The following is a 16,163-nucleotide window of genomic DNA, read 5'->3' as shown; positions in this document are numbered from 1 at the left end:
GAAGATCAGCTTTGCACTACCAGTATTAGTTAAGGCTGTAGATCACGAGTGTGTAAAAAGAGCACCGATGCTATTACACTGAACGATATAAGGATTGGTTCCAGTGTTTATCACCACATGTCCCCATTGCACACCTGGACATGCACAAAATGTGAACATATATTTCGTTATTTATTATTATTATTTTTTATTGCTGTTGTTGTGGCCTTCAGTCCAGAGACTGGTTTGATGCAGCTCTCCATGCTACTCTAGCCTGTGCAAGACTCTCATTCTCTGAGTAACTAGTGCAACGTACATCCTACTGAATCTGCTTACTCTGTTCATGTCTTGGTCTCCCTCTATGATTTTTACAGCTCCCTTCCCTCCCACCCCCACTTCCCTCCAGTACAGAATTGGTGATCACCTGGTATCTCAGAATGTCTCCTATCAACCAATTCCTTCTTCTAGTCAGGTTGTGCCCCCCAACTGTATTTAGTACCTCCTCATTAGTTACACAATCTAGGCATTAAATTTTCAACATTCTTCTATAGCACCCCATTTCAGAGGCTTCTAGTCTCTTCATGAGTGAACTCTATCTTCCGAACATGGCTACATACACTGATAAAAATAGCTTCAGAAATGACTTCCTAAAGCTTAAATTGATACTCAGTTTTAACATAATTTCTCTTCTTCAGAAACACCTTACTTGCCATTGCCAGTCTAAATTTTATGTCCTCTCTACCCCAGTCATCCTAAGTTATTTTGCTACCCAAATAACAAAACTCGTCTACTGTTTCAAGTGTGTCATTTCCTAATTTAATTCCCATAGCATAACTTGGTTTAATTAAAATGTATCCAATTATCTTTGTTTTGCTTTAGTTGATGTTTATCTTATATCCTCCTCTCAAGACACTGTCCATAATTTTCAACTGCACTTCCAAGGCCTTTGCTGCCTCTGAGGGAATTACACTGTCACTGACAGACCTCAGAAGTTTTATTTCTTCTCCTTGAACTTTAATGCCTACTCCAAATATTTCTTAGGTTTCCTTTTCTTCTTGCTCAATGTACAGATTGAATAACATTAGTGTTAGGCCTACAACCCTGCCTCACTCACTCAATGACTGCTTTCCTCTGTTCCCTCAACTGTTATAACTTCCACATGGTGTAAATAGCCTCTTGCTCCATGTACACTGCTGGCCACCGTAAATGCAACACCCTGAAGGAGGCATCCGAATCAAGTGAAATTTACACCATGGGTTTGCAGCGATGAGATATGCAACTGATTAGAATTTCAGCGCAGACGCACATCACACACGCCTGTGGCGCCACCTCATAGCGCCATTTAAGGCTTGGCGATTTCGACGAATGTACATTCGGCACGTGTGTTTACCTTGTGGTTGTTTCACAAGACGATCAGTTATGCCTCGTAGACAACAGCGAACATCGTTTGATCAAGTATCCGAGTTCAACAGTGGAAGGATAGTGGCTTACCGAGATTGTGGATTATCATACAGAGAAATCGCTAGTCGTATTGGACGAAACCAAACAACTGTAATGCGGATATGTCACCGTTGGATGCAGGAGGGTACGACGGACCGACGTGGTCGATCGCATTCGCCTCGGTGCACCACTGCACGTGCTGATGGGCAAATTGTGCGCATGGCAGTGACGGATCGCTCAGTGACATCCCGAACCATAGCACAGCACATTGCGTCTGTAACACATCATCCAGTGTCTGCGCGTACCAGTCGACGCCGTTTACAGCAGGGTGATCTGTCCGCAAGACATCCATTGCTTCGTCTACCATTGACGCAGAACCACAGACGTCTCCGTCGCCAATGGTGTGATGACAGACGGATGTGGACGGCAGAATGGAATGACGTTGTCTTTACTGATGAGGCGCGCTTCTGTCTGCAGCACCACGATGGTCGGATTCGAGTGTGGAGACACCGTGGAGAGAGGATGCTGGACAGCTGCATTATGCACCGCCACACTGGTCTTGCATCGGGTATTATGGTATGGGGCGGTATTGGATATTACTCTCGCATGCCTGTAGTACGCATTGCCGGTACTTTAAATAGCCGGCGCTACATATCCGAGGTGCCTGAGCCAGTTGTCCTTCCTTACCTTCAGGGCTGGGCCACAGCCATATTTCAACAGGATAATGCGCGACCACACGTGGCACGTATAGTCCAAAGGTTCTTCTTCAATAACCAGATTGAAGTGCTTCCCTGGCCGGCTCGCTCTCCGGATCTTTCGCCGATAGAAAACATGTGGTCCATGGTTGCTCAGCGAGTGACCCAAATTACGTCCCCAGCTGCCACACCAGATGATCTTTGGCAACGTGTGGAAGCTGCTTGGGCTGCTGTAGCCCAGGAACACATCCAACGTCTGTTTGACTCTATGCCGAGACATGTGGCAGCGGTGATCTCCAACAATGGCGGCTACTCTGGCTACTGATTCTGACAGGAGCCACATGTCACAGACGTCTGTAAACGTAATCATTTGATCCTTGGTCATCATGTTATCTACAAAATAAATTTTGTTGTGCTACCGCTTGTCTTTCTTGGTGTTGCATTTATGGTGGCCAGCAGTGTATTTTACCCGTACTACCTTCAGGATTTAAAAGAGAGCATTCCAGGCAAGGCTGCCAAAAGCTTTCTTAAGTCTACAAGTACTGTAAATGTAGGGTTGCCTTTCCTTAATGTATCGTCTAAGATAAGTTGTAGGATCAGTATTGCCTCATATTTTGCTGCATTTCCCCAGAATCTATACAAACTTTCCACCAGGTCAGCTTCTACCAGTTCTTCCATTCTTCTGTAAAGAATTTGTTTTAGTATTTTACAACCATGACTTACTAAACTGATAGTCTGGTAATATTCACACACATCAGCAACTGCTTTCATTCTAATCAATACTAACTTCTTGATTATTCTTAACATTTCTGCATATATGAGTACGTCAATACATTTTTACTGTTCCTAATAATTTATTGAAAAGCTATTGAAACACTGTGTACCTTCCACATACAAGCAACTATTAATGAAATGCAATTTCTCAGAAAACGAGATTGACATAAAATCAGCAAAGAATATACAGAAAACATTCAAATATGGCTCATAATAGTGGAATGAACCATCACCTGAGAATAAAAGGATGGAAGTATGAAAAAATGCACAGTGTATGGGGTAGTTTAGTAAACGGAAAGAGTAGCGTTCAATTACAATTCCGTATTGGCAGTAGAAATGTTGGAACACGTGAGGCTATGCTGACCCTATGTCTTATCTTAGAGAATAGATTAAGGAAAGGCAAGCCTGTGTTTGACAAAGTTGATTGGAATACTCTCCTTCAAATTCTGAAGGTGGCAGGAGTAAAATACAGGGAGAGAAAGGCTATTTACAATTTGTACAGAAACCAGATTGCAGTTATAAGACTCAAGGGGCATGAAAGGGAAGCAGTGGTTGGGAAGGGACTGTGACAGGGTTGTAGCCTATCCCCAATGTTATTCAATCTGTATATTGAGCAAGCAGTAAAGGAAGCAAAAGCTAAATTTGGAGTATGAATTAAAATCCATGGAGGAGAAATAAAAACTTTGAGGTTTCCTGATGACATTGTAATTCTGTCAGAGACAGCAAAGGACCTGGAAGAACAGCTGAACGGAATGGACAGTGTATTGAAAGGATGATATAAGATGAACATCAACAAAAGCAAAACGAGGATAATGGAATGTAGTCGAATTAAATCTGGTGATGCTGAGGGAATTATATTAAGAAATGAGACGCTTAAAGTAGTAAATGAGTTTTGCTATTTGGGGAGCAAAATAACTCACAATGGTCAAATTAGAGAGGATATAAAATGTAGACGCAATGGCAAGAAAAGCGTATCTGAAGAAGAGAAATTTGTAAACATCGAGTATAGATTTAAGTGTCAGGAAGTCGTTCCTGAAAGTATTTGTATGGAGTGTAGAAATGTATGGAAGTGAAATGTGGATGATAAGTAGTTTAGACAAGAAGACAATAAAAGTTTTCAAAATGTGGTGCTACAGAAGAATTCTCAAGATTAAATGGGTAGATCACATAACTAATGAGGAGGTACTGAACAGAATTGGGGAGAAGAGGAGTTTGTGGTACAACTTGACTAGAAGAAGGGATCGGTTGGTAGGACATGTTCAGAGGCATTAAGGGATCACCAATTTAGTATTGGAGGGCAGCGTGGAGGGTAAAAATCATAGAGGGAGACCAAGAGATGAATACACTAAACAGATTCAGAAGGATGCAGGTTGCAGTAGGTACTGGGAGATGAAGAAGCTTGCACAGGATAGAGTAGCACAGAAAGTTGCATCAAACCAGCCTCTGGACTGATGACCACAACAACAACAACATTGGCAGTTATACCGTGATGTCACACGCACACCACACCTGGGATCCACATGTTACACGTATGGACAATACGTATTATCCCCCACATTGCAGCGAGTACTTCTACCTGTACCGCGTGTCGTACCTGTGGGTTGTCGTGCTGGGATTCCTGCTGACACTCGTCGTGGGCGCCGTCGCGTCGTGGGTGGCGGGCGTCGCCTGCAAGGGGGACCGCAGCGTGCCGCCGCCAGACCCCGACCTCTTCGTGCCGCCAGTATGGAGGGCGCTGCTCGCGAGGAGAGGGCGCAGGGTGAGTGGCAGTGGTAACAGTGGCAGCACTGTCTCCAGCTGAGTGATGCCCTGACAAGTGATAGGCAGTCAATTTCAGATATAATCTGTTTGAAGACACATTTACCATTGAATTAAAAGCTGTTTTAGTGGTGGAGTTAATTATAAAGTGTTTCTGAAATAAACCTCTTTCACTTGTATATGAACTATTATGGGAACACACAAACTAACGTGATTTCAAATCACATCTTCAGGTGTACAAGATAGGAAATGTACAATGAATATTATGATAAACAGATAGCTATCCTGATAATCAATGCTGACGACAACCAATATGAAGTACTCACACATCAGTGACATGTTTAAACCCAGATACAAAAAGGAGGGGGAGTCGACATCTCAAAGTAATGTACTGTTACCCACAACAAGTGGGATGTTGTAATTCAAATTGACAGGTTGAAAAACTGAAATGTTAAATGTGCACCTACCTACAGTGAAAAGAGCAAAATAACAAAACAAGAAAAGTAAAAGCCCCAGTTAGATACATTGAACGCCCCTGGTTATGAATCTTCACTTCATACTGGGAAGCTGCAGACAGCAATGCTTCAGCCTCCTCAGTGTGCCAGTGTGTTCATGTGTATCATGGAGGACACTAGCATCACCGTGCACATAGCAGGGAAAGCTACAAACATTTTTACGCAATCCAAATATTTTGGGAATGTTTGAGGCCTCTGTTACACAGCATAATCATATAAATTATAAAATATGTCAGCAAAAAAATTGTAAAACAAAATAGACCAGAAACAACAAGCCCAGGATCAATAACCTAGCAAATATCACACTACATCTTTGAAAGGTGATCAAAGATAGACAGTATATTGTAACGTCTTAACTCCAGCTGATTGTTAAGGGTATGTTTGGGGTATAGCTTTAGACTCTTCCACAACGTTTAAGATCTGGTCCTTCACTTCTCTGTCTAAGACTTTTGAATTATTGACTACACCTGTTATGGAGTGGCCTGAATCACGTAAGCTGCTACTTAAAGTGGACTTTGAATTTCTCAGACTGTCGTGTTCTCAAAACATAATAGCAGACCCTCTGCCAGTCTGCCACACATACCTGGCAGGACAATTGTCACAAGTGATGCAATATATACCAACAGTGTCGTACTTTTCACAGGCCACATACTATTTATTTACAAGTGTTTGACCAAGATTCTGTGGGGTAAAGAATACTAGCTTTATCTCTTTTGTCCTTTACTTTATTATTAAACTTAATTTATTTAATTTTATTATTAAATTATAGAGTGTCTTTCTTGACTGCAGACTTATTTAGTCTAGTGGCTTAAATGGCTCTCAAGAGACCAATCTTGGTACTTAGTTTTAAAAAAAGTCACATGAGCCATTCTGGTATGACCCCACTGGGGCCGATCTGGAAACTCAGCTTCTGTGATGTAGCTACACAATATGCTCTATGACTTAATGGACGCTGAGAGTCAGAAGAATGGCTCCACTATATATGCCGATCATTTGTCAAAGGTCGTCTCGCTCACCAGAGAGATTGAGCTTACAGGAAATGCCATGTGTCATACTGGATCACATATAGCGGTGTTGGCGTGACCGAAAAGCTCAATATTTGTGCAAACAAGGCAACTTAAGGTAAAAGGAGAACCACCAAGAAACTGATAATAAAATGGGGAGAAAGTAAGAGCCTCACAAATTATATTGAGACATGGCAGAATGTAGTAAGGTACTGTTCCTCCACTTATTGTGATGTCACCCATTACATATACAGGGTATTATAGAAAATTGTTACATATAGGAGCTAATATTGGTCAAAAATGGAATAAAAGATGTGTCCGGAAACCAGTATCTGTTGAGATATGGCTCAATGTGTTCTCTCATTCCCATCTGTGTGTTACACAGAAATATATGCTACAGGCATGCACTTACCATGCATTCTGATGCATTCTTCAGTGCTACTTCACAGTGAATAAGCATTCTTTCAGATATACGGAGCACCATTTGGATTGTGTTTTGTGCATTGGTCACAAGCTACTGCAACATCTTGACATTGTTGCTGGGTCGGGCACACATGAATGTTGTTAAATATCCCCAGAGCCAGAAATCCAACGGATTCAGATTTGGTCAATGAGGAGACCATGGTACTGGACCTCCCCAGTCAATCCATTACCCATGAACATTGCAATGAGATACTGTTACACAATCAGTAGAAAATTGGGTGGTGACCTGTCATGCATAAAACAATCATCATTCTGTAATGGTAATGTTCTCCATTAGTGCTAATAATTTATTGTACAGAAAACTGATATGCGGCACCTGTTTAACTGTATGGTAAAGTCTACGGCCCTAAGAGCCTTTCACTGACAATTCCCAGCCATACATTCATTCTGAAGTGATCCTGATGCCTTATCACTGTGATTGCTGAAGTATTGCATTGGTCCATACATGCATAGTGTAATAATTTACTATGGCATCTCTTGTGAATTCTGCTTCATCTGTAAATAAAATACAGTCTGTGAACTGTGGATTTTCAACAGCTCATATAATAACAGGTACTGATTTTTGGACATATCAAAATAAGTACTTTCCTTCTATTATTCACCAATACTAACTCGTGTAGGAATATATGACACTATATTTAAACACCCTGTATTTAATGTATAGGTTGTTTGTTTTGGTATAGAACAACTGAATAGCTCCAAAAAATGTGAATTGTATGAAAAAATGTTCCAGATAAAAAGTTAATATTTTCAAAGGGGACATATATCTGTGCTGCCCACTAACTTCTCTCCCCACAATGCAGTGGTCAATTTTTTTATTTTCAAATGGAAATCTTCATTTTATCGTAGATTTGGAGTCTATGCCAAAAAATACCTAGGGTTTACCTGAAACTTTCTTTTCATTTGTGGTAGGTGGGGCAGTAATGAACAGATTTAAGATTCTCTGGCTTTTGCAATTAAGAACTGACTCATTTCATTCTACATTGCATTTGTGATAAAAGTGTAAACTTTCCTCTTCTGAACAGTTGTTCTTGTGTTCAAAACTTGATTGCACAGTAAAATTTTTTTGTTTACACCTTTGAAAATGTGGAAAAGAAGCTACTTTTACTATAACATGGTGTTCTGTTCCCTACAGCACCAGGATGATGAATTTTAGTGAGTCCCCTCAAATCTCAATGTGTTCTTCCACATAATTCTAGTACACGCTTAAAATTTTGCTCATAAAACTAGAACCAGCTACATGTGTTGTTTTTTGTGCATTCAGATAGTTGTTAATCAAAATAACTTAATTGCTTAATGTATATATGTTTTCTCTACTTTTCTGTCTTTTATGTTACTGTTGAAATTCAGCAACTGCATAATTTATTAAAATTAAAATTTAAAACAGTCTTGATTTTAACTACTTTTAAGATCACTGACAATGTTTTCAAAAATCTTATACATAATTTATTGTTCTTTAAAGACAGATTTATAAGCATCTGTAAACAGCTGCTGCTACAGAGCAGAGGGCAGTTCGTGCACAACCGTGTACAGTCACCAGGCTGGTCAGTCAGTATAAAGTCACTTCTGCAAATTCCCAGTTGCAAAATTACTTACAACAGACAAAATATTATTGCTACTTATTAATTTTTTTAAACTCCTTCTGAAAAGCCATTGGCACTGAAATGTGAATTTGTCTCCATTATCCATTTTTTTATATTTTTTTTTATATAAAGTGGTTTCACTGTTGAGTTCTTTAAGCATTCAGGAAACTAAACATTCATAAAAGAAGAATTACAAATTTGGCCAAGTACTGGGCCAACATAGGCAGCACAGTGCTTTAGTATTCTGCTAGATAATCCATCATGTACCTGAGAGTTCTTAGTCTTCACTTATTGACTCAGTGACTGAATCTCCACCTTTCCAGTATCATAGAGGTGTATTTCAGATAGCAGTCTTTGAAAGCCGTTTCCTAAGAGAATTAGATAATTACCTGGAGAAACTAAGATTTTATTTAACTTACCCACTATATTCAGAAAGTTACTGTTAACTACTCTACATTGTACTTATTGTTGAAAGTTACTTAAAGTTCACTTATAACTTCCCAGCAACTGACTTATGAAGAAGTAGAAGAAGAAGAAGAAGAAGAAGAGGAAGAAGATGATTTCAGAGTAACCAAACTAACGGGACTGTAAACTTAAAGAAAGGCAAAACTACACTGTACACAAACAGGCTTCAGTGATAGGCCTGGGTGTAGCTATTCTGGCCTGCTGTGAAGGTATTGTGATGTGGTTGTGCTGCAAATGTCTGCATATCATAGACATTTGCAACCCAACATTTACATTATGCACTGTGTGTCTTGGTTGGAAACAAATTTGTTCCATTTGCTCGTGATTCTTGCTGCCAACATCAGTAATGTCCATTTTAATCTTTCCCCTCAAGCTGGATTTTCAAACAGCTCAGTACTTTCTCAGGTTTCTTTTCTGGCAGTGTTAGCTGTATATTAACAGTGGTGCAGAGTAGTATGGATCGAGTTGGCCAATATATCTAGTGTGAAGGTTCACTGAATGCAGTGGAAGGAACAATACAGTGATGCTATAATGAAATATTCTCACATGGATGGCAAACCATATCATAATATCTTCATACCACATCAGAAAAGCTACAACCAGTGAACAGTGGAATTCTGTGTCTCTGTGAGTTCAATGTCCTGTTAATTAGATTGCTCTGTAATCATCATCTCCTTGTAAAGTCAATTGCGGGCAGTTACAAGTGAAGTCCAAATATTTTTCCATGACAATACAATATACAGTATTTAACAATTAGGTCCCGTATATAGCAGCTGAGTCAAATAAAAGCTTAGTTTGCAGCCCAATCCAGATATGAAAAAAAAAATTGTGTAAAGAGTCAAACTAGGAGCAATTATTCTGTAAAAAGCCACTGGATAGCATCGATTTCTCATACCAATACGCCCAGAAATATTGCTCAAGAATCTCTATATCACATTTTATTTAGGGCAAAACAGTAGTGGGCCAAGTACTGATCCTTGTGGATCTTTTTTGTATTTTTTTTGTATTTTTATTGTATTTTTTGCATGGAGACACCAACTGGTGTCTTTTGCAAACGTCATAGCATTTTTTTACAAGTTTAGTACAATATATACATATATATACATATATATTTAAAAAGAAAGATGATGAGACTTACCAAACAAACGCGCTGGCAGGTCGATAGACACACAAACAAACACAAACATACACACAAAATTCTAGCTTTCGCAACCAACGGTTGCCTCGTCAGGAAAGAGGGAAGGAGAAGGAAAGACAAAAGGATATGGGTTTTAAGGGAGAGGGTAAGGAGTCATTCCAATCCCGGGAGCGGAAAGACTTACCTTAGGGGGAAAAAAGGACAGGTATACACTCGCACACACACACATATCCATCCGCATATACACAGACTGTCTGTGTATATGCGGATGGATATGTGTGTGTGTGCGAGTGTATACCTGTCCTTTTTTCCCCCTAAGGTAAGTCTTTCCGCTCCCGGGATTGGAATGACTCCTTACCCTCTCCCTTAAAACCCATATCCTTTTGTCTTTCCTTCTCCTTCCCTCTTTCCTGACGAGGCAACCGTTGGTTGCGAAAGCTAGAATTTTGTGTGTATGTTTGTGGTTGGTTGTGTATCTATCGACCTGCCAGCGCTTTTGTTTGGTAAGTCTCATCATCTTTCTTTTTAAATATATTTTTCCCACGTGGAATGTTTCCCTCTATTATATTCATATCATTAATTTGAACCCAACAATCACGTTTGTTATTGTTATTGTTATTGTCACTGTTACATTTCGTAGTCTTTTCTGTCATCTTATTTCCTCCTTCTGTTTTTGCCAGCAGTTTTACTTTCTATTCAACTTCTCCTTTTTTACCGTAATCCAGTATACAATTTTATCCCGCCGAAATATACTCAATAATACGTAATAATACGTAACCCACTTCCAAACCATCACCAAAATTTTTTTTTTCCGCTTTCAACCCTACCGCTGCTATAAAATCCGCCGTTTCCAGTTCACAAACAGTTCCTTTCAGCTATTAAACAACCTTTTCGACCAGTTTTAATATCTTTTGCTTTATTTCCATTTCCGTTTTTCTCACAACATCGATCATTTTTAGCCGCTTCCCACAGGTTTTAACGTCATTATTTCTTCATCAGACAATTGTTAGTTTTATTTCCATAATCTGCCACCACCAAACCACCCTTTTAATACATCCTCACGTAGTTTTTTCGAAATTTTCCCGTATTTCTCCACCCTTTAACGTGTTTTGGCGGCAACACAACCACCTAACCTTTATGCACATCATTATCTACCTACACAAGTTCACCATAGGATCAACATAGCCCAGCTCTAACCAACCCTTTTTCGCCTTTTTTCACACCAGATCTCCATTTGCTTTCTAGTTTTACCTTTATCTCTCCCCATATATTTTTATATTTATTTTCATTTTCATTTCAGCCTCGTGTTCCACTTTCCACCTTCTAGTACCATGTCACCCTCACAACACCTCCACAACGACCCCATTAAGTTTTATTTACATTCCCTCCGCAAACATGCCTTCGCCCTAAGGTGTCTGTGTATATGCGGATGGATATGTGTGTGTGTGCGAGTGTATACCTGTCCTTTTTTCCCCCTAAGGTTAGTCTTTCCGCTCCCGGGACTGGAATGACTCCTTACCCTCTCCCTTAAAACCCACATCCTTTCGTCTTTCCCTCTCCTTCCCTCTTTCCTGATGAGGCAACAGTCTGTTGCGAAAGCTTGAATTTTGTGTGTATGTTGTTCTTTGTCTGTAGTAGCAGTCTTTATTTCTTGTATTATAGGCATGCATATCAGAACACTTTGTTTCTTTGTTTTGATGTGTCACAAAAAATATAATTAATTTGTAAAGATACAATGAGTAGACTGTGAGGTATTTATGATGAACAAAGATTTCCCTGCATGAATCTCTATACCCTAATCCATAGATAATTCTGATTGCTCTTTTCTGTAGGGTTAATATTCTGTTCATATGTATGTTGGCAGCACAACCCCATATCTCTATCCCGTAATTAATCTGTGCAAAAATGGTTCCATAATAAATTGTTTTTAATGTCTGATGTGGAACTACTTTTGATAACTGGCTGATTAGATGTAATGAACTGCTGATTTTATTGCATAAAAATTTCATATGGTTTACCCATCTTAGATTTTCATCTAGGTGGATACCTAGAAATCTGCAGCCTTCTGTGTCCACTGCTTCAATTCCACCTATGTTACTGATGGAGGTTTGGTGTGAGTTTGTAAGTTTAAATGGCAATAACTGAGATTTACTGATATTTACTTTCAAACCTTGATCTTGGAAATAAGTAGTTATTTGCTGTAGTCCCTCAGTTGCTACCAACGTTAACTCATCATTTTGTTTACCAAGAAATAACAGTGAGGTATCGTCTGCATAGGTTACCAATTGGGAGTTGAAAGGTTGCTCTATATCATTTATGTACACCAGGAAAAGGAAAGGGCCCAAAATTGAGCCCTGGGGTACACCTTGTGTGACTGTCTCATATTTGGACTGGAAATTAATGATCTGATTATTGATTTTGTAAGTCAGCTTTGTACACTGCATGCAGTTAAATAAATATGTAGCCAGCAATTGCATGGATGCAGCATTTACATTGTATGACTCAAGTTTACTTAAAAGTAACTCATGGTTTACCGAGTCAAAGGCTTTAGTAAGGTCTAGAAATATGCCAGCTGTTTGCATTCCTTGATCAAGGGCACCATACGTTTTGTGAAGAAATTCCGTAGTTGCTGTGATAGTGCTATGATCTTTTCGGAATCCGTGTTGTGTCTCTGTTAGGAACTTATTTTTCAAGAAATAGTCACTAAGTTGTGTCAACAGCACAACTTCAAATACTTTGCTGAAGACAGGTATTAATGATATGGGCCTGAAATTTGAAACCTCTTCCTTGGATCCTTTTTTATGCACTGGTTTAACTGTGCTCCATTTCAATACATTTGGAAATTTATGTTCTCTGATACTGCAGTTTACCAGGTGGGTGATTATTTTAACTAATTCCTTATTACATTTTTTAATCACGATACTACTCAAGCCATCCCATCCAGATGAGAACTTATTCTTTAGGTTATTTATTATCCTGCCTATTTCTTTTTGACTTACTTGTTTGAATTCAAAAGGTAGCTCTTCAAAAGGGCAGAGCTTTACCTCACTACTCACAACTGCTGTTATTAATTGGACTAACAGCTGCAGATATAAAGTATTTATTGAAAATATTGCAGACTTTGTTACGATCTTTAATTGTGTTTCCTTCATGTCTTATAATTAAATTTTCAGTTTCTGGCTTTGGTGTGGCTTTGCGAAATTGATTTATAATTCTCCATGAGGTCTTGGCTATATTGTCTGATTGAGCTATTTCACTGCTGTATATCTGTTTTCTTAGATTTGAAAGCTCTTTCTTAAAGATTTTCTTGGCTTCATTGTACTTGGCCTTAAAAACCTGCAGGTTTGTTGACTTGTGTAACACATCCAGGTCCTGGATGTTTTGCCTGAGTTTTACCATATTTGCTGGAAGTATCAGTCTGTTGGTTTTTGCACTTTGGTTATGGGTGAACACTCTTTGTATTTTCTTGACAGGGCAGCATCTGTCAAAGTGTCTTAGCATAGTATCATAGAATTTGGCCCATTTGTTTTCAGATCCTTCAGTCTGGTAAACCAGATCCCAGTCCTCTATAGCTAATTTATTTCTTAGGGCAAGGATGTTACCCTCTTTTAGGATTCTTTTATTTTCGATAACTTTTGTCATTTTTGGGATGCTTGTGTTTTCATACTCTACAAGCTGGCATTTGTGGTCAGAGTAGTGAAAATCCATATTCCAGCACCTAACACTGTCTTTAATATGTTTACATAGTATAACGTAATCAATTCTGCTAGATGTGGACTTTGTTACCCTGGTATCACTATTTACTACATTTATGAGATTATATGAGTTAAGAGTATCTATTAACCTCATATTACACAAACTGGAAGATTTTGCCTCAATATTCAGATCACCAAGTATAGTTAGGTCACTGGGACCACAACGTCCCACTACTCTACTAAATGTGTCTATGAAGCTAACTACATCAGCCTTTGGTGGATGGTAAATCCCAATAACTTTATGTTTTCTCATAACCTCTCTACACTCTTTGGTGTGGACTTCAATGCCTGTCACTTCAATCAAGCCTTCTTTGTTGTACTGGTCTAGATAGTTTATTTTCTTGTACTCGAGATTCTCACTAATGTAAACTGCCACACCACCACCCTTATGTTGCTGTCTACAATAACTATTTGTTAGGAGTAGCCCTCTACTTTACAGTAAATAATTTCATCAGATTTTAATCCATGCTCAGTTAACACAACTAAATGAGGTGACTGCTCACTTACAAAAACCTGTAATATATTAAGCTTATTTCTAAGGTACTGTATGTTTAGGTGCATGAGCCTTAGTGGTATTTTTAACTGGTCACTCTGATTATATTCCTTTAAAACGCACTGAGTTGGTTCACTTACATAAGTTCTGGATCCAGGCACTAAAAGTGTTCCTGTTCTTTGGCGATCTCGCATTTCTCGATCTACTACCCAACCTGGCTTCTGTCTGTCTAGTTGTCAAGGTAGCTGTTGAGGTGCCTTCTTGCTCCGTACAGTCCGAGGAGTTGCCGAGCTGCCTGGTGTTGCAGTAACTGGAGTTGTATACTCCACCACATTTGATTGAGTAAGTGATGCTGAAGAGTCTGCAGTTGATGTAACAGCTTCTGTTGTTTTAACTAGCTGGCTTGGCCAGTTGTTTTTACCCAGTCCTGGGAATTTGTTAGTTGCTTTACTTTCCCACAAAAACGTGTCACTTTGAACTCTGGGTTTTATTGGTCTTGAGGATCTTCTAGGAGCACAATGTGTTTCTGGACTTTTGAATATCCTGTTCCTGCAAACTGATCTTCCTACTCCATTGTTCATTACTGTCCTCTTGACAACATTTGGAGTGATGTACTTTCTTGTCCTCTGGCTCCTTCTGATGGGGTGTGGTTTAGCTGGTGGCTTCTCCATTGGAAGTGTCGTTTCTGGTGCTACTGCTGCGGTTGGCTTTGCTGTTGTCTGTCCCACTGTTGCTGTGTCTCCTGTTCTTATTGTTGGTGGTGGTGGTGAAGGTTCTGCTGATGTCAGTTCTGCTGCTGACGAGATGACTGCCTTTGTTGATTTTTCTTGTACTGTGGAATGTTCTATTACTGATAGTGGTATAACAGTTGTTTTTGAGTTGAAGGTGTTTTGAAGTAGTTTTAATTCCTTCATTACCATGTTCGCCAGATATTCTTTCCCAATACTGTTTAAATGTAGTCCATGTTGTGTATGGAATCTACGACCTATATTATTTATATTAACACATTTAACATTTTTAAAACGTCTACAGATTTTGGCAAACTGATAGTTGGCTTTTTGTATTTCTGTATTTACACATGATTGGTCATCCAGATCGTGTCGATGTGGTGTATTCACGTTTATCACGTTTGTATGCGTGAGGTTCTGCAGACACTGTTTCAGATAACGTGTAGCATTTGCAGTTTCATTTTTATATACATCGTTTGAACCTCCGATGAGTATTACACAGTCTTTATCGTGTAGATTTTTAACCTCTCTAGATTCAGTCGTTTTTATTATTTCCGCTAGTGGGGCTCCCGGTTTTACTATGCTACACAAACTTCTATTAGTTTTCTCTTTAATTTTCTTTGCAAGTCCACGGCCATGACTATCTGAAAGCATGAGTATTTTATTATGCGAGTTATCTGTTACAATGTTTTTCATTTGAGTGTCTGTTTGTATCGGTATTTTGTGACGTACTTCAAGGTCATTTTGTACCAGTATTGTCTCATTAAGTTCATACGACACTTTATCGCTGTTTAGAGATTTTTTGATGTGTTTAGACTGTTCACTGGTGGTTTTAGGCCTACTATCTTGAATGTTTTTCTTCCCAAGCGAATCGTAACGGCTCGTTTTACCCTCGCTGTCTACAATTGCGAGTGCTTCAAACGAGTTTTCATGCATGAAATTAACGTTGCGGTCATTGTTCACACGATTTAACACTTCTTGTTTGTTGTTTTTAAACGTAGCTTGTTTGTTTTTAAACGTAGCTTTGTTCCAGTTTTTGGAAGCAGGCGAAATGTTTTGCACCGAGAACCGCGTGTAGCACGTACCTTGTTTTGATCGGAGATCATAATTTTCTTTCTTGAGCCATGAAATTTCTTTACGAAGCACTTTGACAATTTTCTGTAGGCTGATAATACGGTCATTTAATTTTGTTGTAACACCATTATCATTCACATATTGACTGTTTTTCACTACGGAGCTGTAATTTTCGCGCACAGGAATATTATGAACACTTGAACCTGTCGCCATGTTGAATCTTACCCCTATATCCTATATTTGCTGCTGTTATAGCATTTAATATTTGGACCAAGCTAT

General features: G+C 39.1%; 1 protein-coding gene and 1 long non-coding RNA gene across 5 annotated transcripts in view; one reads left to right on the top strand and one right to left on the bottom strand.

Annotated features, from left to right (window-relative positions):
- LOC126108742 (uncharacterized) overlaps positions 1 to 16,163 on the bottom strand; it is a 336,956-nt gene that overhangs the window by 302,417 nt on the left and 18,376 nt on the right. The gene's annotated exons all lie outside the window — the stretch shown is intronic.
- The window catches only part of LOC126108737 (putative sodium-dependent multivitamin transporter), a 745,960-nt gene that overhangs the window by 720,450 nt on the left and 9,347 nt on the right, over positions 1 to 16,163 (top strand). For 2 of the 4 annotated variants that reach the window (XM_049914083.1, XM_049914081.1), the window contains exon 11: positions 4,452 to 4,647. The exons of the other annotated variants lie outside the window; for them this stretch is intronic. In XM_049914083.1, coding sequence (XP_049770040.1) covers positions 4,452 to 4,647 — 196 coding nt within the window. The remainder of the gene's footprint in view (positions 1 to 4,451; positions 4,648 to 16,163) is intronic. 4 annotated transcript variants of the gene reach the window in all.

Source organism: Schistocerca cancellata, chromosome 11, assembly GCF_023864275.1.
Source record: "Schistocerca cancellata isolate TAMUIC-IGC-003103 chromosome 11, iqSchCanc2.1, whole genome shotgun sequence".
NCBI lineage: Eukaryota > Metazoa > Arthropoda > Insecta > Orthoptera > Acrididae > Schistocerca > Schistocerca cancellata.
The sequence above is the reverse complement of the archived record's forward strand: the minus strand, read 5'-3'. Positions and strand labels throughout refer to the sequence as shown.